General features: G+C 36.0%; 1 protein-coding gene across 4 annotated transcripts in view; it reads right to left on the bottom strand.

Moving 5' to 3' along the window:
- LOC145693168 (uncharacterized) overlaps window positions 1-26438 on the bottom strand; it is a 221060-nt gene that overhangs the window by 91963 nt on the left and 102659 nt on the right. For 2 of the 4 annotated variants that reach the window (XM_081768928.1, XM_081768925.1), the window contains exon 2: window positions 8248-8364. In XM_081768928.1, coding sequence (XP_081625054.1) covers window positions 8248-8364 — 117 coding nt within the window. Of the gene's footprint in view, window positions 1-8247; window positions 8365-24762; window positions 24829-25036; window positions 25155-26438 lie in introns of those variants that run through there. The other 2 variants (XM_081768926.1, XM_081768927.1) reach the window with 2 other exon arrangements.

Here is a 26438-nt window from a genome sequence, read left to right as displayed (position 1 = left end):
TCAATTAGTGGTTCACTGTCGTATGTATACTGCTGAAAATTTTCGAAATCGCAAGGATAAAAACAAGTTTTCATTAAGTTTTCCTTTTGTAAAAAGGTGTTTCATAGCAGTTTAACTATCCGTTCAATTTATCAACATGTTACTACTTTGTACTACTACTTTCGTTCCTTTTCCATAATAACAGATTTATTCCTATGTAATCACCGGAATGTACTTAATTTTCATATGAGTTGCATTATTATATTATACATATCAAATATACCTACAGCAAACATTTCCATATGGTTATCCGTATGCACACTTTCTAATGAGTTACCTGCGAAACAGGGATCCTACATGATTATTTCACGCATTTCCATGCTAGCGACTCAACCTAAGCAACAACCAGAATTGCTTGGCTTGAGAAAAAAACACGTATAGGCCAGTAGGATAAAAGGTATGTGCTCTCGATTCTCTAGAAATATACGTTTTCCTCTACTTGTGTCTTTTCTCAGCATTGAGTTTAAACGAGATGTCTATCAAAACTTCTAAAAATTTGAACTACTATGCATATCAAGAACTAACTATAGTTACGGAGGAATTACCCAATCGAGTTTCCTGAACTTAATATTATACATACATTATATAATAAAAGCTGAAAATATTTATTCTTCGCATGGGGGCTGTATTTGGAAGTCAACGCCTGTGGGAGTATCTCCATCTCAGCGACCGCGAAAGCTATGGATTTGACACTAATATCGGTAATTTTCTACTACTTTTACATGTCCCGGCAAACGACTCCCCCCCGGTTCGAATTTTGAAGAAAGAAAAAAAAAACGCTTCGTCTTGGTCTGGGGATCTGCACCAAGGTACCCGTGACCAAAATTTGATAACTCTCGGTCCAGTCATTTGGTCCCCAGGCTGCGCACAGACGTAACATAAATGCGTGGCCAGAAGTGACGATGTGATTGCGGACATTCAAATAAGTAAAAATATTCCTATAAACATGGGTCCAATGCCTCACTATGGGAAAGTGAATGGAAGTGTTCAATATTACAGGAATAATACAATTATGTGGAATTATGCCTGTGCAAATATATTTACACTAACAGAGTGAAACCAGTCAACATTTGAGGTTATTGGGTTGTCAGTGTTGCCAACCTGATACAAAGTATTGTTTTCAAATAGCCCTAGACGTCCACACGTTCGCATATGATTGCTGACATCAAGACGTTTCTAAACATGAGGCAGATTCCGCTTCGTTTTCGAAAGACAAGGGGTCCACGTGTGAAGTCAAATAACGGCTCACAATAGTGAAAAACGGTTCACAGATCACAAATATTGCATGTTTCTACAGATAAGTAGTTGATAAAGTTATTCGATGGAGGCCATAGCGTTCGTCTATACCACACAAACTCCGGAAGATCGTACTCGTAAAGATAGTGACGAAATGTATTACAAGAACTATTCGAAGTGACCACCTCCAGCGCGTACAGACGCTTCCACTCTTCGCTTCATTGATTGCCTGTTGTGCAACATTGTTACCCAATAACATTACTTTGTAGCTTCATACGTAAGTTATTCTCATGTGCATTCATTTGTAACGACACAATAACCTTTCATGCAAGAGTTGTGATCTATGAACCGTTGTTTCCTATTGTGCGCTGTTAACTGAGTTCACACTTGGACGCCTTGTCTTTCGAAAGTGAAGTGGAATCTGCTCCATTCTTAGGAACGTCTTGATGTCGGAAATCATACACTAACGTGTGGAGGTCTAGTGCTATATGAAAACATAACATTATCAGCTTGGCAACACTGACAATCCAATAACCTCAAATATTGATTAGTTTTTATGTTAGTGTTAGTATAATTCTACTTGATTGTATTATTCCTATAATATTGAAAACATTTCCATTCATTTCTCCATAGTGAGCCATTGGAGGAACTCATTTGAACACCCTGTATCTCGGAAACGAAGCATCATCGGACCTATGTTTATAGGAACATTTTTACTTATTTGGATGTCCGTAATCACATCGTCACTTTTGGCCATGCAGTTGTTAAACCTCTATTTCATATATTTTATATATATATATATATATATATATATATATAGAGAGAGAGAGAGAGAGAGAGAGAGAGAGAGAGAGAGAGAGAGTTGAACTATACCGACAAGGTATGAGATGATTCCTCACATCAAAATAAGAGAAAAAGTTCATGTGGACCTAAGGCGAAAAGTGCATAGTTTCGGAGCTAGGGCTGTCCAAAATCGCGAAAGAGCTAAATTTTTATAGGCCCCATTTCGAATTCCAGAAACTGTGAATGGTGGTTCATATCAGCGTAAAAGAAGGCACGCATACACAATCTAAAAGTGCATATTTGATCAATTGTAAATAGGTGCAGACGGTATTCCCTACAGAGTGTAATTCTCAGATATGCTCTCAAGAGAGTTTTCAGATATACCAGAGCTGTCCAAATGGCGGCCCGCCAAACCATTTTCTGCGGTCCACAAAGCTCTCACGACATGCGATTGTTATTACTGATAATATTTTCATTTATGTTCATTCTTTTAATGTTTCCACTCTTCTTTCGAAATAAGGCATCCATTTAGCGCTTCTGTACAACAAAAAACCCTAACATGCAAGGCAACACTGGAGTCGGTAATGTAGCTATAGGAAAGGCATCGTTGCTGAATGGAACGATTACTTCAAGTAACCAAACGAAACCAACCATACCAATTCACCATGAAAATTATGAAGAACCTCTTCAGAAGCTGCCTTGGAGATTCTTCTCTTTTACATCTTCTGCGGCTCGCAACAACAGGATTGGATGTAGATATCCCAGCCCTTGTAAACTCTCCTAGTCACCCTCATTTATCACATTGAAGGTAATATTCCAAATACATTTTTATATTTTTCTTTTGTAGTATAATAATAATAATAATAATAATATTAGCTGCGGCCCTCCACCTTGCTAGCAAAGACGGTTATGGCCCTCAGGCTCATTATAATTGGACACCACTGAGATATACCCTGATTTCAAGAACAGTCCAAAGTAGACAGGAGATAAGCCTTGACAACAATGGGCATCCAATGCTTCGAAGGGAAGGTGGAAGTGTTAGGAACCGGCAGCTCCATGTTTCTTTGTGTTTGGAATAACATGTGATATGTATTTCGTCACGGTATATTTCACGTTTTCTTCACTTATAAGCGTGAAAAAAAAAAACATCGCAGCATGCCTTTTTTCGTAGACCGTGCTCCTGACGATCCTTTAACACTTCCTACATTGCACCAAAAGATTCCGTGTTCACTACTATCAAGGCTTATCGTATGCCTATTTTGGATCAATCAAAGTCAGAGCATATTTCAAACTTCGGTTGATGACATGTCTGGGAATTTCACCCTGCAGGAAATATTCTGTACACCCACTGAACATTAATGAAATATGCATTTTTGGATTGCATATGTGACCACCTTTATGCTGATAAGGACCACCATCCACAGTCTCTCGAATTAGAAATAGGGCCTCCTGAAAGTTTGCTTTTTCGCGATTTTGGACAGCCCTAGCTCTGAAACTACGCACTTTTCGCCATAGGTTCATATGAAATTTCTCTTATTTTGATGTGAGGAATCACCTCCGAGTTTGTCGGTATAGTTCATTAACACCTTGTATATTATATATATATATAGAGAGAGAGAGAGGATCATCAGTGATAAGGGAGAAACTAGAAGAGGGAGAAAAGCGAAACTTTGCATGAAGCAACCATAAGGAGGGGGACATCGTTTTACCTATTAAACACCACCACCCGGTAAACAGTGTTGCCCTCCTAGTATAAAGTTATTTCTCAAATGACACTACGTCAGATTATTGCATACTTCAAATCAACATAAAAGAAAACTTAAAATATCATATTTATTGTTCAGTGTTGCAAACTAAGAATGTTATATCTCAAACATCTGAAGTTTGGAAGCATCTTTATATATATTAAAATGAACTTGTTTATCACAATAAATATTCGATTATCTTTAAAAATCTGAATAGCTATAGCCACATCGTAATAAAAGCAGCTAGCCCAACTTGCATTATGCAAGCTATTCCTGTATGTTTTCTTCAATCTGCTTGCTGTACATCAGGTCCTTGCAAAACTGTATGGCCATAATTTGGTAGGACACACTGTCGGTCTATTCATCACATACAAATGAAACAGTGGCCCAGCTTATCGGCGTACTTTGACATACTCCTTATGGACACTTTCGAACGTACTCGACGGTCACAACTTTTGTTCGTTCTTCGTAATAGCTTAGTTTCATCATACGTATAAATAAATAATTATTTAATCAATACAATCAATGGACTGACTATTTTAATTCAAGACAGTATCTATTATCGAAAGTAGAATTTGTTCCCTCCTGCTAGCTTCATTACATTCAGAATGAGAACTCAGTACGTTAAGCCTTCATCAAGGTCTGTTTTCCTTCTAGATGCACTACACTATCCATTGTTACACCACTTCAAAAGAATCTATTGTTTTGCTGGGAAAGATCATAGAAAACAACATTTAGTCCCTACAAGTGGAGAAGTATACTTCTACAGTTTACCTAATGGTATTTCTACTCACAATGTAAGACTGTTCAAAGATGATTCACAAGCTATATAACACAATATTAACAGCAAAGAAGCCGTAGACTTACATTTTATGATGAGATATACTGCTAGAAACTTATTCCTTTAGTTCTTCGATATACTTTGGGACCAACTGCGGGCAGTATTTTACTTTTCATAACATTATTGAAGAAAGAGTATTTAGTATGAAATCAGAATATTCAAACAACCTGGTTTATCGCTAAAGAAAACTTTCAGTTTAACGTCTCACAATTATGCCCTTCAGGCTAAGGGATACGCATGATTAAGGCTAGTGAATGATGAAAGAATTGGTGAATGAGCGTGTGGGAAAAAAACGAGAATACCAGATTAAACCACGGACACGATGTTGTCCACCACAAACTTTTAGGGCCAGAATCACACCAGAAACATCATGCATCAGAAACGCGCTCTATTACTGAGCCCATGTTCCCCCTTTGCAGTATTCCAGGCGTCTTACAACCAGCGGGTAGTAAAAACTAACCTTAATGCGACATTTTTCCTTTTCATAAATCTCCAACAAAATCTCGAAAATGAAAGAACTAGCTTCTACCAACCGAAACAAATACCAAGTATGTATTCCAGATGCAATTCAATACAAACGAAACCGAACATCATCGACAATTCCCAGTAAAACCACATTGTACACACCGACATCTAAATACCTGACTTTATACCCTCACAATGAAAAAAAAAAAAAAATGAAAAAAAAAAAAAAAAACTAACAGTTCCTAAAGCCAGAAGAATTACCAGATATTGTATCTTATTGCCGGATACAATTAATTCGTTTCCGTAAAATACTGTGAACGTGTTGCAATGAAGATGACACATTCCTACCTTACAAGCCTCAGCCGGTATATAGTACGTTCGCTATCCTTATATACAGTTGCTGTCCGATGCCGACACACCGTGGGTGGTGGAAGATTTCGCCAAACTCAGTATGAGGGCTTATTTATGGCTAGTCGAAGAAAAGTCAGTGAGGGTGACAGTTCTGTTGTTGCCAAATTTTCCTTTTTGTTATTTCTTGAGTTTTTCTAAACCACTGCATTAAAGCGTAATACCTCAAAGGAAACATTTATGCTTGTTGTGTTACATTACTCTAGTTTCGCGGCAAATACGTTTACTATGTTTGAGTTACGGGAAGAAAAAGAAAAGTGTGTTGTGGAAAGGATTTAAAAAAGAACTGACAAAAAAGAAAAGAAAAGAAAGAAAGAAAAATAGTCAGTGACCATTAGATCTCATTCTTGACAATTTGGAAAGACAGACAACGTCGTACAAGCATTGACGGATGGGTTTTGCCAGCGGGAGGGTTGTTCATTGTCATTTGGGAGCAGTTTTGTGTTTTTTTGGGGAAAGGGACCGAGCCTTTGCGATTCTGAAACTGTATATCAGGAAAGCGAACGTAGTATATATCGTTATAAGCATCTTTATCACATACACTTACGAGCCACTCAGCACAAACTACCCAACTATCAACTTCTACAACTATCACAAAACTAATCACTAATACTTATCAAACATAAAAGGCCTTTCATGGAATCTTGCTGCAATCTTAATTGTCACCTTCCAATAACCTACGTTAGATAAGTAACTTTACTTTCTAATCACTTACGTTAAATTAATATTTGGCTATGTTTCTCATATTTCCCAATAGCATGACATTTCTCTATATAGCAGTGGTATTCATCTGGGGTACGTGTACTAGGAGTGGGCGACACTTCTTACGTGATACGTAAAATTTAAAGTATGATGCATTGTAAATAATAATGAAAACAATTTCTGCCGGAGGAATTCGTATTGCCACATATTTAACAAATCAAATAACTAACATACGTCTACTATAAAACTTACAGCATGATTATTCTGTTTATAACAAAGCTTCGTTACTTAATCAGCAATTCAATTAATTTTTAATGAAGATATCTATAGGAATTATAGGATTTGAATTGAAGATAGCTTAAATCTATAGGAACAAGCCCGGATGGAAAAGCATAGTTAGGAATAAAAAGTTGATTACCACTGTTCTCTTGTTCTTTGAGGATACGTATGATACACCACTTGTTATTAGTTGACGATTTTTCATCACCTTCCTGCTCTGTTAATCTTCAACTAGGAAGTTAAAGATGAATCTACCAAAACCCCAGTCACAATCCCTCTATCAGCAAAAAGCACTAAAATACAGAAAATCAAACTGATCTACGTAATTTCGTTCGGAACACATGATATTTGATAAACCCATGTGGGACTAGCCACGTTATTGTTACACAACTTCTAGAGGTTTAGAATGCAAGGACACAGGATTTATTCTCGCGCCGATAAACTGTACCACGATTGCCATTATGATCCGTACGATGGCAGTGCCAATCCGCATCGAACTATCAATAAAGAGTGTCCTGCTGAATACCCTTGTATAGAAAAAGAAAAAAAACTATAACGATAAAACTTTGGTTCTTCAGAAACTGTTTTTTAAAGGAAAAATGTCACAACAAGCATTACTGTACAAATGCATCACATTGCAGTGTGGGCTAATGCTGCGTTTGGTTAACTGAATGTGTGTCTCGTGTTACTATGCACCGACGATTCATACAGGAACTATTACATGGTCATTTCATTCCGTGGTGGTATAAGCAACTTCTGACCAAAGGCATAGCAACGCGAAGCTTTTCAGCGTTGTGCACAGTAATCGACTGGACAGACGAGTCCTTACTTCAAATACCTTCAACTACAATATAGTAATACAAGTTACGATTTAGAGCTGCAACGTACAGTTAGAGTTCCAGGCTAATGACAAGATCCGGAAAATTGTGTGCTGTTCACGCACTGATGTACTTCTCTAAAGCAATTTTCCATCATTCCGACAATAAAACTACATTACTGCAGGATGTAGAAAGGACAGGATTCCAGTATATCCTCCCTTAAGCACCAGGGACATCAGAAATTTCCCGGATGATCAATTCCTACAGAACTGTACACCAGGTGTTAGCCCTATTTGATCCCCCTCCCGCAAGATCGCCTTCCACTGAGAAATATCACGGCCTGTGTATATGCTAAGCAGCAAGTGCTACAGAACAGTTGGGAAGACGAGCAACAGTCGTAGACCAATCAAAGGAAGACACTTATATGTTAAGCCGCGTAAATTGATATATTTGGTGTTTCGAATAAAATAGATATGCTCCAAACAAAAGAAGCTGAAATATTTTATCATCACTGACTGCCGAGATAGTTATTTCATTGGTACATACTCGTTCGCACACGCAGTGTTCATTAGATAGGTGGAAATTGAGATTACAATGTATACAACATACTTTGAGAAGGTCCGATTTTTAATTAGGGCTTCCCGTATTTGAATTCAAACATCCATCACTCATACTGCTGTGAGATCTGAAACACTCACCATATGCTTGTCGAGTTTCATGTTGAACACTTCTTTGGCAGCTCATGGCAGTAATCACGTTAAGCCGTACGTTCACGTCATGTCTTATATAACTTAGCTCCTAAACAGAACGATAAATCCCAAATCAACCATCCAATTAACATACTCCAGCCTGTACATTCTTCACTACCTAGTATTCCGGGGTATTTTCATTTCTTACTATGATGCTTACAATATATAAAAATTGAACTTACTCTGAAGAGGTCTGATTTGCCCTCCCTATCCTTGGGACATTTGTAGGTGATAGCTTCATCAAGAAGTGCCTTCAGCTGCCCATCATCAAGCTCAGATACGTCTGTATTCTTTTCCTCCTAGAACAAAAAGAAGTGTTTTTATTTAATTTTTTGAAGCATATTGTCTTGACTAATGGTACACGTGAACTACAAAACAATGTGGTTGTTGACTTACATGTTGAAGTAAGTAGTAGTTTTAACTATCGGACATGTTACTATTTGGTATTCTCTTCACTCACAGCCATAGTTTAAATGCTGGAACTGAGTTTTCACTCCTACTTACATTTGACTTACTCTATATTAGAACAAAATACAGGAAGGAAAGAAAATACTTCGAGTTCTTTCAGCAAGGAGGGGAGGGGGAGAGAGAGAGTGCAGGGCTCATAGTTGTGTGGGCTCTTCTAAATTGTTGAAAAGTGACCAAAATCTCATCAAAAGTAACTTTAAACCTTGATGCCACACTTGAGCATATATTTATTATTTTATTTTATTTATTGTTTTGTTTTGTTTTCACTAACCAAATAGGGCCGGCTGGATCATAGCTGAAATACATAATGTTTTAACATGCTACGATTCAACATTATTTTACTTAAGTTTGAAGCTAATTAGAAAAAAATGGATTACTCGTGTTTAGGGGTTCGTAATTAATTACATACTTTGTACGGTTTTGTATTTCAACTTTGATCTGGATGAGGCAAAGTCAAATTTCTATATACTTTCGTTATGTCAAATAATATAAAAATTAAAGCAATGTAATTAATACATAGCATCTAGATTATTAGATTATCATTAACTAGTAATAAAATTTGTCTTGTACAATTCGTTTGTTACAAATTTTGTCTTGGTACCACATGTTTGGTAAACATAGGCATGGCTTCCACCAACATTCCGTATACAATGAAAAGTGAACTAAAAAGGAAATATATGTCATTTTCCCTTAACACAAAAGACCAAAGCAAATAATGTGAATTATGTTTATACCCTTATTATGAAATTTTAACAAATTACAAATGTCAACTGAAAATGCAGTTACATCCAAAATGAAATAAAAAGAACAAAAAACGTATGCTAACAGATTTTCATATTTTCACATAAACTTAGTCTTTCTTCATAAAGAAGTGAGTTATTAAGGATTTTTTTCTTATCCACCATTTTCTTTTAAGTTATCACTTTGTTTCTGCTGATCTTGCAAATCTTTCTTTACTTTCTTCAACCCCTCCAACATAACCTGAGCAAAGCGCACTTCAGTCATGTCCTTTCTCTTCAGTTGTCTTCAGACGTTCAGAAGCCTGAAACAAAAGTTCATCTTCTGCTTTTCTTTTCATATCCTCTGCTTTTCTTTTCTGTTGCAGATTCGTTCCATGTCCTCAATGTTCCTTTTTTCCTTTGTCAATTTCTCCATCACTTCTCTGTTGTTTAACTTTGTTCGTAACTTCTGCTTTTTGGGCTTCCTCCTTTCTTATGCTCTGTAGTTACGGTAAACAGACATAGCAGATCTAAGAAGCTTCTGAGTAAGTGGAACCAGCTCTGCCTATTTCCAAATTTCTTCATCCCAGACATTATATTTAACTTAGCATTGAGAATTCTTAAAGCCATCGCTGTTCAGTCTTCACAGAGCAGACAATGAGACAATGAAACCCCGTGTTCCATGTCAGCACTGTCATGACTTAGAGACAAACTTTCACCACCATTGCCACTGCAAAGACTTCCTGAGAAATTCAAGTTAAAGTAACCGCCACTCATCACTCAGTAAATCCAAGTCAATGTTGAGAAGAAGAGCTTTTGCCAGATTGTACTATACGTGACACTCTCAGATGACTTCACACTTTCGGACGAAGACAAGTATTTAAGTTCTAGGGAAATTTCAATCGTTTTCATTGTGTGTTTATATACGTAGTGAGATTACATTTTTCTTAAAACTAAGGACATCCTTCTTCCAGCTGCTGAATGCTAACCTTGCTTCTTCTCCACATTCCACCAACAACGTAACAGATTTTTTTCACTTACAGCCAGGGTTGGCTGGTTTAAACCAGCTACTAAAAAAATAAAAATAAAGTTTAAACGAAAAATGTTCGTGAAAGTGTTAAGTGTTCGTAAAATCTTGATGAACACACATTTGTGAGTTATCACGTTTCTCTTCCGTATATTATTCGTGTTATATTCAGACCTAAATTCCCCATTCATTACTCACTTTTTATTTTGTGAATTTGATTTTTTAGTTTGTTGTTATTGATATGCAATTGCAATCAAAGAAAAATCCTAAATATTGTTTCGTTTTAAATAATGTTTACTATTGATAAATACATCAAAATGCCATTTTTTTTGGGGGGGGGGGGTCCTACAAACCCCACGAAAGGCATTTACTGAAATCAGAAGTACCTTTGGTATCTATTTCTGCATAATTGGGTCAGAGCCAAAGTGGACTCAAATAATTCATATCTTTATTTACTTTTAGTACTCTGCAGTATTTTGAAATTGTCCATACATAATTCTGTATAATGGTTTCATTTGTGCAACTGTTAATCTTTTTGTCCTGAAATGATTCTTGACAATTATATTAACAAGTATGTAAAGATCAGTACAATGTATTTTTATCAGGAGTCCTTTCTGAGTGAGTCAGCAAACTTATCGCATTTGTGCCCAATTAGTCCTGGTTTCGAGTTCAAATGGAAGACAATTTCTCTCGTATGTAAGCCGAGAAGCGGTTTGGATTCCGCTTTAAGGGTTTCCCTTCCAGCATAAGCCGGTTGTTGCATAATTACACCAAGGCGAAAAAACTTATTTCTGTTCATACGTGGTATAAATACATACAGCAAATTATTAAAGGAAAAAAAACTGGTTTAAACCTTTTTTTTTTCTTTCTTACAGCACTTTCCTCCAGTGCAGTCGAAGATGTAAAAACTTTCTTCATAAATCGCAACAATGAAATTTTGGTAACAGTGTGAAATTTAGAGTACAGAACACGTACAAGGGGCTTCTGACTCACTTGTGATGTCTTTGAACAGTTTTACATTTGAGATGACAAAATTTAACTGCACGTTCGTTGAAAACTGCCAATGGGTCATTCTATGTGAAATTAAACAGGGATTTCTGACCCGACCATCTTGATTTTTACCAAATTTTAGTATTTCGTAGGGATGGTCGAGATATGGAATTGTGCGAAGTTGTAGCTTCCTGTGTGGCGAGGTTTCTGAATTATGGGGGCTCAAAAATACGAAAAAATCGCCCACATTGGTACATACACGAAATTTTCGGACAACACTGCTCTTGATCTAATTGGCGTAGAAAGCTGATTCTTCTTTTGTTTGAAAGAGCATAAAATAAGCTTTCCAATGATATATCGCATGCTTAGTTTGGGAAAAATATCTAAGGACACCCAGTATCACATTTTGACCTTGAACTTTTGAGGATGCATATCTTCGATTTTCTAAAACTCGCATATAATTTACACACAAGCTTACTCTATAACATAACGGAAATAGAAGTTGGGACAGTAATGGGAACTTTCAATAAAATTGTTTTTTTTAGTAACAATTTGTTTGTACCAGACAGAGTTTTAATGTGTAAAGCAGTTTGCAACACTGTAGCATTGCACAACAGCATGCTAGATTGCGCAGTCATCTGCTACAGAAAGGTTTGGAAGATTGAGAGGTGTGGATACGTTAGAGGAATGTGTTGACAGGGGACTGAGTCCACACGTTCAAATGTACGATTGAGGTGTTTATGTGCTGGTGCTGACTTTGTACTTGAAAACAGAAGCTTGATTGTGGTGTCTGTTAAGTCAGTGTTCCAAAGGTCAGTCTTATTTAACGAATTACTGTATCAGAATAATGTAATCGTCAAGATTTAAAAGGACAGTTTGCTGCAATGCATTTAATACAGAAGGTCATGGGAATATCAAAAGAAATTTGAGAAATATGTTGCCGTGGATGATTTCAAAGTGTTCATCGCTAAAAGATGGATTTAAAATTTGTGATTTCTGTCGTAAGAATCTAGCAACAACTTGTGATGCGAGTGCGACTCCTGTAATAACAGAGCGTGTGATGATTAGCAGCACCGATGCTACAAATGGTGATATTAAGCAGTGCGTCACAGAAAGTGCGTTAGAATCGCTGAACCGCAGCCCAAAATATCACAAAATTATTAGACATTTCTACAGAGTATGGGAAGCAAAATGCAGCAGGAAGTGAAATTATAATGCAGTTGAATTAAAAATTCGAACAGCGGATAGAAGTGTGCAAGTAAAATTGCTAACTGTGCTTCCAAAAAGTTGACCTGTCAGAAAACATCAGCAAGAATTTCACTGCACTAACTACATGGCTCGTAAAGCAAAAGAACTTACTTATCAACAATCTTCATATCTTAAGGATCTGAAAGAAAAACTTCTTGAGAACAGTGCAATTTTCTTTCCGATTTTGCAGAAAATTATTCATCCGTTTTCCTAGAAGCGTCACAAGGTTTCCACTGGAATAACGGTCAAGCAACTATTTTGCTTATACTCCAGAAATCGCCAGACGTCTACAGTAACTGACAATGCGATCGTCGGATAAGTGCACCTGTTGCAGAAAATATTATCTTTCTAAGGGATAAATTCGGTTCTGAAGATTTAACAAAATTATTCAATTTCTCCGATGGAGCAGCAGCTCATTACAAAAATCACAAGAGCTTGATCAACATTATACATTAAAGCGACTTTTCCGTACCTGTTGAATGTTTTTTTGCCGCCGCACATGGAAAAAGTACGTGTGATGGACTCGGGAAGTTGAAAGAGACTTGCTGCAAGAGCAAGTTTGAAAAGACCTTATAGTGACCAGATAACACCAAAACAATTATATGATTGGGCAAGGCAAAATATAAAACATACGGCCTTAAGATATGTCACTAATAAGGAATACTAAGTGGAAGCGTCACTCCTGTGGCTTTCGTGGTACGTTATTTTTCAAAAAATCAAACTTTTCCAGACTGGACACGATAGCCGTCACTTTTTTATTATTATTATTATTACACTAAATGTAGTGTTGCAAACTGCTTTATACATTAAAATTCTGTCTAGTACAAACAAATTGTTAAAAAAAAAAAAAAAATTATTAAAAGTTCCCATTACTGTCCCAACTTCTATTTCTGTTATGTTATAGAGTAAGCTTGTGTGTAAATTATATGCGAGTTTTAGAAAAATCGAATATATGCACTCTCAAAAGTTCAAGGTCAAAATGTCGTACTGGGTGACCCGAAATAGATATTTTTCCTAAACTAGGCATGCGATATATCGTTGGAAAGCTTTTTTATGCTTTCAAACAAAACAAGAATCAGCTCTCTACGCCATTTAGATCAAGAGCAGTGTTGTCCGAAAGTTTCGTATATATACAAAAGTGAGCGATTTTTTCGTATTTCTGAGCCCCCATAATTCAGAAACTTCGTCACACAGGAAGCTACAACTTTGCACAATTCCAAAGCTCGACAATCTCTACGTAATACTAAAATTTGGTAAAAATCTAAGATGGTCAGGTTGTGGGCTTTGTTGATTTCACATGGAATGTCCCAATGCAAAACAAATCACACGAAAAAATGACTACTCACCGATTAACAACTACGAAAGTACAGGATTCCATATTTCTCTTGATTTTAAAGTTTAAGTATCAGATGCAGTAATTAGACCTTCAAAAGCTTTACAATTAATTTCAAGTATTTTCCACTTGTACTCCGTATCTCTGGAACACTTGTAGGTAATTGAAATAAAATTAATCTTTTTTAACTTAACGTTCCAAACTGATATGCCCTTTAAACTAAAAGACACAGGTGATTAATGAAAGTGAATAATCGTAAAATTAAATTTTGAGTTTTACCCACTGGTAATCGAACTCAGGACAATATGCACCAAAGGCGCATGCACTAGGCATTAAGGCCAACGAGGAGGGCTATTTGTGGGATCAAGTCTCATCAATAGCGGCTTCAGTTAAGTTTCCTTTAACAACAAAATAATCGAAAATATAAATTCATCGAAACCATCCCTTGTAATATTCCAAAGGAAATAATTCTGCGAATACATGATTAAGTAGCTTGAATTAGACCAACTGAAAATAAAAACTATATCAAGAAGTCTCAGTTAAAGTTCCAGGCATCATTAATTTTAATGTAACAGAAACTAGCTTTTCAAAAAACAAATGAAATTTGAGTTTTATGTCCAACGTTTATGCCGGCTAGGCTAAAGGAGACGGTGATTATGAGAAATGAATGAAATGGTGGAATAAAGAAAGTGGTAGGAAACGGGAGAACCCCTACGAAACCCACGCACACGGTTTCTTTTCAAAAAGAGAAAAACCGACGGAACAATTGTATCTACATTTGCATGAGACAACGAAGAAAAAATTAATCAGTACACAATTCAACAACTGTCATACAACTAACTGATAGTCACGCATGTTTCACAATAAGCACTAAGCAGTTATGGAGCTTAAACTATACGTTTCTTCAGTTATTTTGAAAATTGCTAAAATCCTACCTCTTCATATACACTCATCCGTCGTCTTACGGACACCTCTAACTCGTTAACGCCCAAGAAGAAACTACTTGGGATATTTAGCGAAATTAAACTTTCTATAGACATTCTAAACGTACTTACTCAACGTATACGTTTATTTACGACTCTCTCTCTCACGATTTCCAGACGCATGTGCGTACCTTCTAAGGTGAACTTGGTACAAACTAACATTTCTTATTATAACTAGCTGAACCTGCGCTCTTTATACAGCGCATCATTCATATGAGTATGAATCTCCTTGTTATTCCTCACATCTGTACATGTAACTTTGCAGACACAAGTGAAAGAAATCTTGGTAAAAATCGGCAAGAGATTTTTTTCGATTACTTTTTCAATATCTCGTACCATTTGCAAGATTTGAGCCTACTTCCGGTTGCAGTTTTTAATCATGTATGATCTGTGTTTTCTTTCTTCTTGCATGTAGTATGTAATAAATACATAAACTAAGTAACTCTATGACCTATGGAACCCGGAGGTTCAATGCCACGTTCACAAAAGCTCTCCACTGACTTCTATTCTTAGTGAATTGGATCCAGTTTCTACTTTGTATTCCTATTTCTGCGAGATCCATCTTAATACTGTTCTCCCATCTGCACCTAGGTCTTCCTAATGGTCGTTTTCCGGCTGGTCTTCCAGTTAAGATTTTGAAAGTGTTCGTTCTTTCTTCCATCCTGGCTACATGAAATGCCCACCTGAGCCTCCTAGATTTGATGACCCCTAACAATGTTGGATAAACCGTATAAATTATGTAGTTCCTTGTTATGAAGATTCCGCTATTCCCTATTCCCGTTTCTCTTGGATACGAATATTCGTCTCAGGATCTTGTTCTCAAATACTTTCAACCTATGTTCTTCGTTCCGAGCAAGACACCATATTTCGCAACCATACAGAACAGGCATGATTATCGTTTTATTCATTTTAAAATAAGCTAATACATTACGCATACAATCAATTATAATGTCTGTGATATATGGTGTTCATTGGGCAAAACATTTCAAACAATTAAGATTCAACTTAGATGGAGAAATGGTTATCCTTCGTTTTTCATTATAATTTGGCCATGAAACAAATACCTGAGAGATATGCAGCCCCTATATACAATTATATGGTGTTGGAATGTATAATAGGTAGGATATGATGCTTGTTTTTTTTTTTTTTTTAACCAACACTTCCAGTGTACCCATAAAAATGTAATAAAGAAATAACGGTCATGTATTTTAAAAATTCAATTAGAACTGGACAATCTACGCAAAATTTGCAATCGATCAGTGAAAACATCATCTTTCTAGAGCCTGTAGTTCCCGAGATATCATTGTCGAAAGGATTGGCCACAAACATATAAACGTAGTCTATAAGAACTCCAAAGATGGCAGCACAATTCATTTGCATTTATTTCGGAGAAGGCTTATTAAAAGGCAAAGGCTTTGAACAATAATTTAAAAGGATAAACTTTGTGAAAAATATCTCTAAGTAATTTATTTAAAGTACACTCTTTTAAAAATATTTGTGTTTGTTATAAACGTGAAATCACAAATAACCGTAAATCAAAGGTATGAAAGCTAAGGTTATAGGTTAGAGCTCGGTCGCTCTTAATTGGTACTGTAGCATTTTAATAGATTTTATTTCATGCAATGTGCGCAAACTTCCAAAATAATATCTTTTCTGCAGAGATACACAGCACATTTTCTACATTTCCAGATTTTCTCATTCGCGTATTGATCAAAATTGTGACAAAGCCCTTATGAGCTCCCAGGTTACCAAACAAACCGAAGCGAATCTGTTTGCCACGAATAAATTGCTTAGATACCATCTATTCATCACGATGAAAAATGCTATCTTTAAAAATATATATATATATATATATATCTTCATTATTTACGATCGAGTAGTTTCTCAGATTTAAATATCCTCTGTATGGATCCTTCATATTGCTAGTTGACATGCAATAGGAAAGTTCATATTTTGGATCTTTATCCAGACACCAATAATGGTGCTCCCTTTTCGCTGTATATCTCAACAGCGCAAAAATCCCTAATAAAGCCAAGGGAAAACAATTTATGACTGATTTTTTTGCTATACGTGAAAGTAAGTCAGTCTATTTAGCAATATTTTCGAACATTATCTAATAAAATACTTGATAGGTGAAAGAATATAAGTATTCCCTCATCTTTACAAATCTCTTCAGCTTTGTGCATTCATCTTGCAAATCAGTTAAATAGCATCCATTTTCTCAGTTTTAAATCTTTTCCGGCCTAACCAATCCTTTACTTTCTTAGAGAACGACGCATCATTAGTCAGACCATGAATTTCAACTGCTACGAACATTCTCTAAGATATACTAGATCTTACAGAAACACCACAAAATTCTTCCTTGTCTGCAGATGCATTTCCTGAAGATGGAAGAAAGCAGCGCAAAATTGCATTGCAATCACTGGCCACAGATGCTGTTTCTAATTCATTCAAAAACTTCTTGAAATGAAAAATACTGATTGTGTGGCACAGATTTACTAGTGGTAGCCATTGTAAACTATAGGTACACCAATAAATAATTTTTATCTGTGACGTGTCTCGCTTCGTTTTGTATCAGTATCACGTTCTAAAAGACACGAAATGCGAACCCGAAAATCTGCTCTCGTTAGCGACAGTGCACCTTCGGAGGTATACTTAAACTTTTCAATATCGTTATCAAACACACGGGAACTACTTGAAAATACTTGCAATTCCATCTAATCTTCATTTACAGTACACATTACAAATTAGAGAATCTCATTAGTGGGAACTAGGTTAAACTTGGGAGATGGAAGAAATCACTTCAATATACAAAAGTTACACAAAATGAAGCAATCTTGTGTTGACAGCTAAACTTTTACTTACAGCTGTATTTATTTGTTTTTAATTTTAAAACTGTTGCTTTTAAAAGATGCACAAATTGCTATATAATTTCGTCTGTAAATTCGAGTTATGTGATAAAAATTGCTTAATTTACACAGTGAGCTCTCAATATGTAAAAGCACACACTAACACATTTCATAGTATGAGCAAATTTTCAACAGATCGTAAACCCAAATTTCTGGGTCTACGTCAGGTCCACGGGCACGTTTAGGTCACGACCTGAACACAATTGATTTCACAAAATTGCCTGTTTTTTCCGGGTAGTTAAGCATTGCACTAAAATCTATATCACAGAGTCTTAATGTCATCCCCTGACAAAACTAATTTATAAACGCAAATCGTTATACGTATTGTGTGAAAATTGTATCTTCTACAACCTAAACAAAAAATCATAAAAATAACAAATAAATCCTAGTATCAAGTACGAGCTCATTAAAAATGTCTTGCCAATTATGCCTATCCATAAAACAATTCACAAACGATTAACACTAATACAAACTCATTAAGGAAACAATAATTTAATGTTCATTTCATTAAATACGATTTTTCACTCTTTCACTCTTAATGACTGCTTTAATATTAGTTTACTTGTGTAATTTTACACTACTTTACTGTAACATACATTTTATATATATATATATATATATATATATTAGAATTTCAGTTTATTGGTATGACACACAAACAAAACTTTTTTACACAAAAATTAAGGCATTTAGAATATCTGCGTCTATTATTCATGTTTAAAATTACGCATAATGTACGCTACTACAATGATTAACCGAGCCTAGACACAGTGACACCTTCATTCTTTTCTACATTTGAGCATACGGTATTGCATATATGCGCCTGAAAACTGCAATACAAGGTGTGAACTATATTTCACCTCGCATTGAAGCTAATATTTTAACTATCATCATCTACATTAACATTTTCCTTTCAACGAAATGATCTCTCTTACTTCGGTATGAATCAAGTCACAGTTGACTCACATCACCAGACGAAAAACAACTAGAAATGACAGCTATTTGTTGTTGACAACATCTTATCCGGGACAGGATATTTGGGAGCCACCATTTGGGCGCGAGGTACACAATTTACGACATATAAAGTAAGCTAGGCACTGAAAACTAAGCGCGAATCAAGATATATACATTTCCTACATTTCTATCTTTATCTCACCTCATTTACCTATATTCTATCTCTATCTTATTTATTCCTCTAAATTAAATAGTTTAATGAGTTTGTGGCATTTGTTGCCTAACCTCGTCATGGATTGATTTTTCGCTTGTTCACGATTCTTGTACTCCTGATCTAATTTTTGTATTATATAAGAAAGCTAGGGAATGAAGGAATTAGATGAACTGTTAATAATTTTCTTAATGTTAAGGGACTTCACTACAGCGAAATTAAACTTCCGCTAATTTTAGAGTTTTTGTGTAATATCTTCAAAACAAATAAAAATATTCGAAAAGCAGAAACGTAGTGAACTAGACAATACGATTTTACATATGATACAATTATCACAACTCATATCTGCTTTCGATTTGGAACTGAAGATAGATTTAGCATTTTTTGCGGGTTCTGTAAATAGCGACATACCAAAACCAGATCGGTGAATTGTGGTAAAGGTATCACATGCAAAATCGTATTGTCTAGTTCACTACGTTTCTGCTTTTCGAATATTTTTATTTGTTTTAAAGATATTACACAAAAACTAAAATTAGCGGTAGTTTAATTTCGCTGTAGTAAAGACCCTTAATTAAAACATTGATTTAATTTTTGTATTTGTAAAAAAAGTTAATAATTACATACTTATGAATATTAAAATTCGTTTTCTTTCGTATTACGTTTGCCAAACTCTTCTCTTCCTTAAGTCCAATAAAGAAGTACCAATAAAAGATTTCCGCGCACTCGAGTTGAGACCCCGCGTAGCGTAATCGGTAACGTTCTCGCCTTCGATGCGAGTGGTTCCGGGATCGATTCCCGGTGGGGGCACTGTCGAAAAAGTGTAACACGCTCTTTCAGGCCAGCTACCCTGAATGAGGTTTCCCTCATTCACCCCAGGCAAATGCCGGGGTGGTACCTAATTTATAGGTCCAGGCCGCTTCCTTCCTTCCCCAATCTTTTCTTCCTTCCCTTTCACCGGATATTGTGCTCCCTCAAACGTGACGGGCTAAATGGCCTTAGATGCCGAGAGCCCAGAAATCTAAAAATCCTAAATCCTAATCGAGTTGCGGAAAAGATGTTAATACAGGGTGTCTAAGACATTGAGTTTAGGAACTGCAGTATGCCGTATTTCTAGTATCATTTTTTAAAATTATCATTCCAATATAAAAATCAAAACTTAACACACTTGATTTTTCGCCCCATTGTAAGCATTTAATCTGCATTATAGAAAGTGGTGAAAGAAAAAAAAAAGAACGATTTCAAAGTGAAAAATAAGTTAAGTGTACATATATTGGTCATTTAGCCACTAGACACTCACACTTATTGCATAACTACAGTACAAGGCCTGCTTTAAGTCTTTTAATGGAATAGGCTCACTATATATGTAATGCAGTCAATCGTATCTAGTCTGGTCTACTTACCTTGGGCTTGAAAAGTTATCAAATAAAAAGCACACTTAACTTTGGTTGAAACTTAAATTTACAAAATTTGTTAACTCAGTTTTTAGAATTTTGAAATTCCAGTATTTCTAGTATGTAAAATAAAATCCAGTATAATTCAAGGACTTCCACTACAGTAGACACCTTGTGATATCTTGATTCGAACTTAGTACTCAGCGCCTAACATAATGACTTTTTAATTTAACTCACGCCCAAACGTGTGGCACCCAAATGGCTTCGCGCCCAAACGTCACATACCGATCTTATCAAAAGGAACTTGGAATAGAATTTAACCAATTTCTTACTGAACGACAGTCTTTGCAACTAGTACAATCTTTTATTTCATTAACAAAAGTTATGCGCATGTTGTGTGTAGCCTGTAGTGACTGATGTGGGGGAAGATCGATATCAATATTTAATACGAATGGGAACGATCAGTAATGAAATAAATGCAATTATGCCACGAAGGTTCAAAGGGTCATTAATTCAAATTGATGGTAACGGAAAGGTTGGTGGAACAGAAAAATGAGCAAAATAAAAAAGCCCTGCTAAAGCTCAAGATAATGTCACACCATTAAGTTACATCCCTAGGATCGAACAACGACGCGTCGCAACTTAGGATTACAACTGAACTAGAACAGAAGTCTGTTATATCGAATTCTAAAGCAATTCAATGGTTAAATATAGAACAAAATAGAATGTTGTTTTAGATTAACTTGCAGAATTTTAAACGTCGCTTGCTTAAATGTATTCGTTTTGCATTACTTAATGGATTAATGTGTGATTCAAGTCAACAGTTCTGACGCCGACAAAACATTCTTCAATGTATTTTGAATGTGTGTTTACAAACACCCTTGTAAGTCTGACGACCGGTAGCAGATCACGTATATCATGTTCTACGCAGAAAGAAGACCGCAGCGAGTGAGTACGTTATAAAAACGAAGTCATATATTGTCCGGCGGACAATTTCTATACTCCACAGGAATTTGGATTTTTGTAAGCATTCGATTTCTAGTTTTTTTATTATTATTATTATTATTACTACCTAGCCACATTTTTTAAGCACATTTGACTAGCGCGTGTTCCCCATTCAAATGCAGGTGACGGGCACATTCAGTCTTCATCCGCCATTCAGAAGTTGAAGTGCTACTTGCATTTTAGCTGCAATATTGGAGAAACTGCAATATACAGATACTACGCTGATCACACACCATCCACCTAAAGTATCTGGCTGACCATAGTTCGTACACTGTACGTAGTAATTTTTTTAGCACTGGTGTCTTAGTTCATGAAAGAATGGCCAGCCAGTCAGTTTATGGTTAGCACATCGATTGAAATCACTTTTATGAGTTTTTACAATGTATTTCACTGAATCTTGTTATCCCCTACCGTAAATTAAACGTAATGAAGGTCATCACTGCACGGTGCCTAATTACGTCAAAAAGTTTAATCATGAACTGTAAGTGCGTAGTACGACCACTGACAATAGAGCATAATGTGTGTTTTAAACCCACTGTCATAGTAACTATCCTAGGAAGTATGTGATGCAATAGGGCAGAGAAAGGTACAGATTGATTCTATCAATACTCGATAGTGACCTACAACGTATCTCCCCCTTCGTGGCTCGGTACTATCCTATTCTAGGGGGGAAATGAATTTGTAAAATGTACCTCAGATATGTGAATTGATTTTTCAAGAAGATTGTAAATAATCCAAATATATCGACACATTACCTCTCATGTCTAATAAAGTAGAAACACAAAATGTGAGCTGTGCTTCTTACCACGTAGAACTCTAATAGGAAGATATTAAGTGAAGTGCCAATGTGAAGATAATCTACATAAAGTGATCATGGAAGTGCTGCAATGCTGTCACACACAAAAATATGTGTTGTTATGCCATATGGAGTGTTTTTCCACTACCCTTGGTTATGCATATGCGCACAGTCGCTGATGCGCCTGCTCTCTACATACCTGCCCGCGCGGCCCCCTTGCTGCGATCACGTCCTAACTGTTAGGTAGCATTCGTGTTTTTTTAGTGGTAACTTAGCATAAATTGTTTTGCGTTTCTAAGTTTGTTCGTGTTTTATGTACTATAGTTTTTATGACAAGCTATATCCACCCTCACTGTGATAAGTTAAGACAACTTTACAATTTCATTGAAGCATTGTTTCCGTTATTTCTGAATGACAAGTTTGCAAAAGATTACAGGTTTCACTTTTGTGCAGTAATACAATATGGATGCATATGTACTTAGTGAAGAATAAAGCAGATTGTAAAATAGGTTACTTGTAAACTACAATTACAACTGAAGCACGGAAATTACTAATTATAAGTAAGGTACATTAACGTAACCACAAATAATTAGAAAAACAACGTTTAAAATAGCTTTATATTCCTCCAATCTTGGGGGACCAACAGCGGAACCTTAGCCGAATTTTTATATACAGGCTGTTTCAAAACAACACCGACGTTTGGGAGGTGATTCCTGACACCACGACAACACAAAAAGTATAGACCAAACTGGGTGCACAAAGGCTGCCTTTCGGAGATATAGGCTGCTAAAAACATGAAAAAAATGAAATTTAAAGGTCCATAGCTCCAAAACTATAGGACCCACCGTAGGCGGGTCAAGACTTCCTTTAGGAACTAATGTACACTATCCAAAAATACATGTTTCAGAATCCCAAGGTACTCACGCAAAATTTTTATAGAGGGAGATTTTCCACGGGCATGATTTGAAGTACTCACAAACTACCTCTATAAAAATTGTTGCGGAAGTACCCCAGGATTCTGAAACATGGATATTTGAATAGGGCACATATTAGTTCCTATGTGAAGTTTTGACCCGACTAAGGTAGGCCTCATAGTTTTGGAGCTATGGACCTTTAAAGTTCATTTTTTGATGTTTTCGGCGGCCTGTAACTCCGATAGAAAGCATTTGTGCACCCAGTTTGGTCTATACTTTTTTGTCTTATCTTTGTTAGGAATCACCTCCCAAACGTTGTCGGTGTTGGGCAAGGTTCTAGATTACTGGTCCCCCTTTCCACTGAGCAGTAATAAAGGCAAAAAAACGTGCCCTGCGGGGCTCTAACCCACCTTCACTCGCTAACGCTCGCTCAGCAATACTATGTAAATTAAATGCATAAACTTTAGTACAGAAAGAAACACACCCAGCTACTAACCTACATGGGGGACCATTAATCTAGAACCTTCCCTCGCTGTTGTTTTGAAACACTCTGTATATCATTTTATTTAGTTGAGCACTTGTTACCAATAGAGGAGGTGGATGCAAAAGAGTAGATAAATGAAGTTGAACATTCTTAAAGTACGATCTTGAATCAAAACTGTAACCAATGCTAATAAAACTAAACAACCATTTTAGATTACCCAAAAATCACTATTACAATCTGTACCATCTACCATTACTTTCACTCGCCTGATAATTTCCAACTACCCACAGCTGTCAATATTATTCGGCGATGTTATCCAACAAAACTCAGCTTATACGTAACTTGTATGACACAACTTCTCTGCTAGACCAGCATTCCATGGCTTAGGTTAGCTTAGATAGGGTAGGTCAGGTTGGATAAGCGTAGCGTACCGTCACCCACATAAGTACCTGGATAGGATCCCTGACCGTTATAATTCCATTACTTGGGATCCAGATACATAGGTGGGTGACTGTACTTAAGTTCCATATTCCTAAATCTACTCTGTAACACTTAACTCTTAAATGAATTTCTTAGTTTCGTACGCCAGTTAGGTTTGCGGAGAGTAATAATATTAAAGTGAATGATTGAGAAACAACTGATGGAATTACATGTGGGAAAAATGAGAGAATCCACTGAAATTTCCCGGCCACGAAGTTGCTTACTACGAAGTCGTGTGGTCTGGAATCTAAAACGGACTCCTTGCACCAAGGGTGAGCGCTTAACCACAGTCCCCTTCTCTGTATAAAATTTACTGCAAACTTGTAGCAAATTAGGATTTAATTTTTAAAAGGACAGTTTTATTACAGTTACTTGAACAAGATTCATTTCACTCTCATATAATTCTAATTTTTAATAAATCTCTTTTTCTTATAAATACCAGTTGAAATAACTTGTATCATAAGTTGCTCTTTATAAAAATTCTGTAATCGATAAAATAAATTTGACAAGGGCCTTTCAAAAAATTAGATGAAATTTCTCTGCTGTATGGAACATCACTATTCTAAAACGGTATATTATTTATCTATCTATTATATATATATATATATATATATATATATATATATATATATATAATCATCTTCAAATATATTACACTAGTAAGTTGCTCAAATTGATTGGAACTATTCTGTAACTACCTTACCACTTTGTTTATTAATCTTATTTCAATAAAAGTGCGTAAATATTACGAATTACTATTCACTGAATAGCTGTGCAACACCTACATCGTACTTTCCCCAGACATGCAAGATCAGTCTGCGTAAAGATGAACTCATTCTCGAAGGTGACTCACCCTACCTCGTGACTAGGTCATATCTCGAGAATCTTTTATTATGGAAAATCAGTTCAAATGTACAATTTGTTAAAAACGAAGTTACTACACACTCAAAATAAAATGTCAAACAGCTAAAAATACCGAAGTGTGCAACACAAAATGAATGATGATTCAGCGATAAGGAAGCAACAGCATGTCACTTGATTAATGAAAATTCTTTTAACCTGTCTCAAATTAAAACAATCTGCACTGCCACTTCTGCACGACACACCCGAAATAAAGAACATAACTATTCTAATCCTATTACAGTGTATAGACACGTCACCCAAATTAAACTAGAGACACAGCAACCATTTCAGTCACTTCTTGCAACCGCATTTTCCTTCACGAACGAACTGACGCAAAATACTAAATCTCACCAATACAGTTTAAATACATACCTTCAATTACCCACATCTTCACACTGTTAAGTAAATACGCAGTTCATTCTGAATTGAAAAGACCTTAAAGTCCTTTAAATTCTGTCTTACACAGATCAACAGAAACCACTTACTATCGCCATAACCGATCAAGGGTTCCTACTTTTGTCGCTGTGTGGCGTTACAGTCCAAGCACACGTTCACATGTTACATTCACGCCATGTTGCCAGGTCACCTCAGAAGGCATGAACGTCCATGGATAGGGTTTCTGATTTATCTTAGCCTCAAGTGTAGTGATAGGAATTACGCAAAGTCATTAAACGGATTTAAATAAGTTCATCTCTAAAAGTATTTTTTACTAACTTTATAGAAGTTTCAAGCGATATTTATATTTCTACTACAGAGACTCCAAGAACTGAACTGACATGAACTATATAAACTCGCAACAAATGTCAATATAAAAAGCAATGAAATTCTACTCGTTGTCCTTAGGAAGGCACAACGGTAATGCGCTCACCTCTGTTGCGAGGGATTCCTGGTTCGATCTACGACTACGCCAGTTTATGGCAAACAACATCGTGTCCGTGAATTTTTAGTTTCCTCTCACTTTTTATTTAACCAATCACTTCATAACTGATTTTCATTAAACATTCTTTTTTTTGCTTAATAGCCATAATTAATTCGTACTCCTTTCCCAAATTATTATAAAAACTGTTGCTATATCTCCTTTAGCTTAAAAAGGCATAACCGGCGAAGGGAAACTTAACCCTTATACGATCCTGTCTTCTTGAGGTAAATTGTATACTTTCAGTCAAACAGGTACTGCTTCATTTCTATTTATCGTAGGATCGTGGTTCATACTTTTTTTTTTTTTTTTTTTTTTTTACAATAGAGCAACCTTTCGAACGGTATTACTCGCTTGTCCGTATCATACACCTGAAACGGGAAAATTGGGGAAAACCAGGAGTTTTTCGGAAATAACTTTTTCAAAAAAATTCCGCCCCCTGGCCCAGGCTAACGTAGGAATCTTAAAAACACTGCAAAAAATACGTAGTTACGTACACAATATGTCTGCAAAATTGCAATGTGATATCTTGAAAACTACGGGTAAGAATTTCTTTCGAAAATCAAGCGGCAACCAACCATATATATAAAAGGGGTTCATTTATTATGTAGCCAAAATCCTCGGATGAAATTCTCACACCTA

This window comes from Thermobia domestica, chromosome 8 (genome assembly GCF_964235325.1).
Source record: "Thermobia domestica chromosome 8, izTheDome1.hap1.1, whole genome shotgun sequence".
NCBI classification, from domain to species: Eukaryota; Metazoa; Arthropoda; class Insecta; order Zygentoma; family Lepismatidae; genus Thermobia; species Thermobia domestica.
This window is presented reverse-complemented; position numbering and strand designations above follow the sequence as displayed.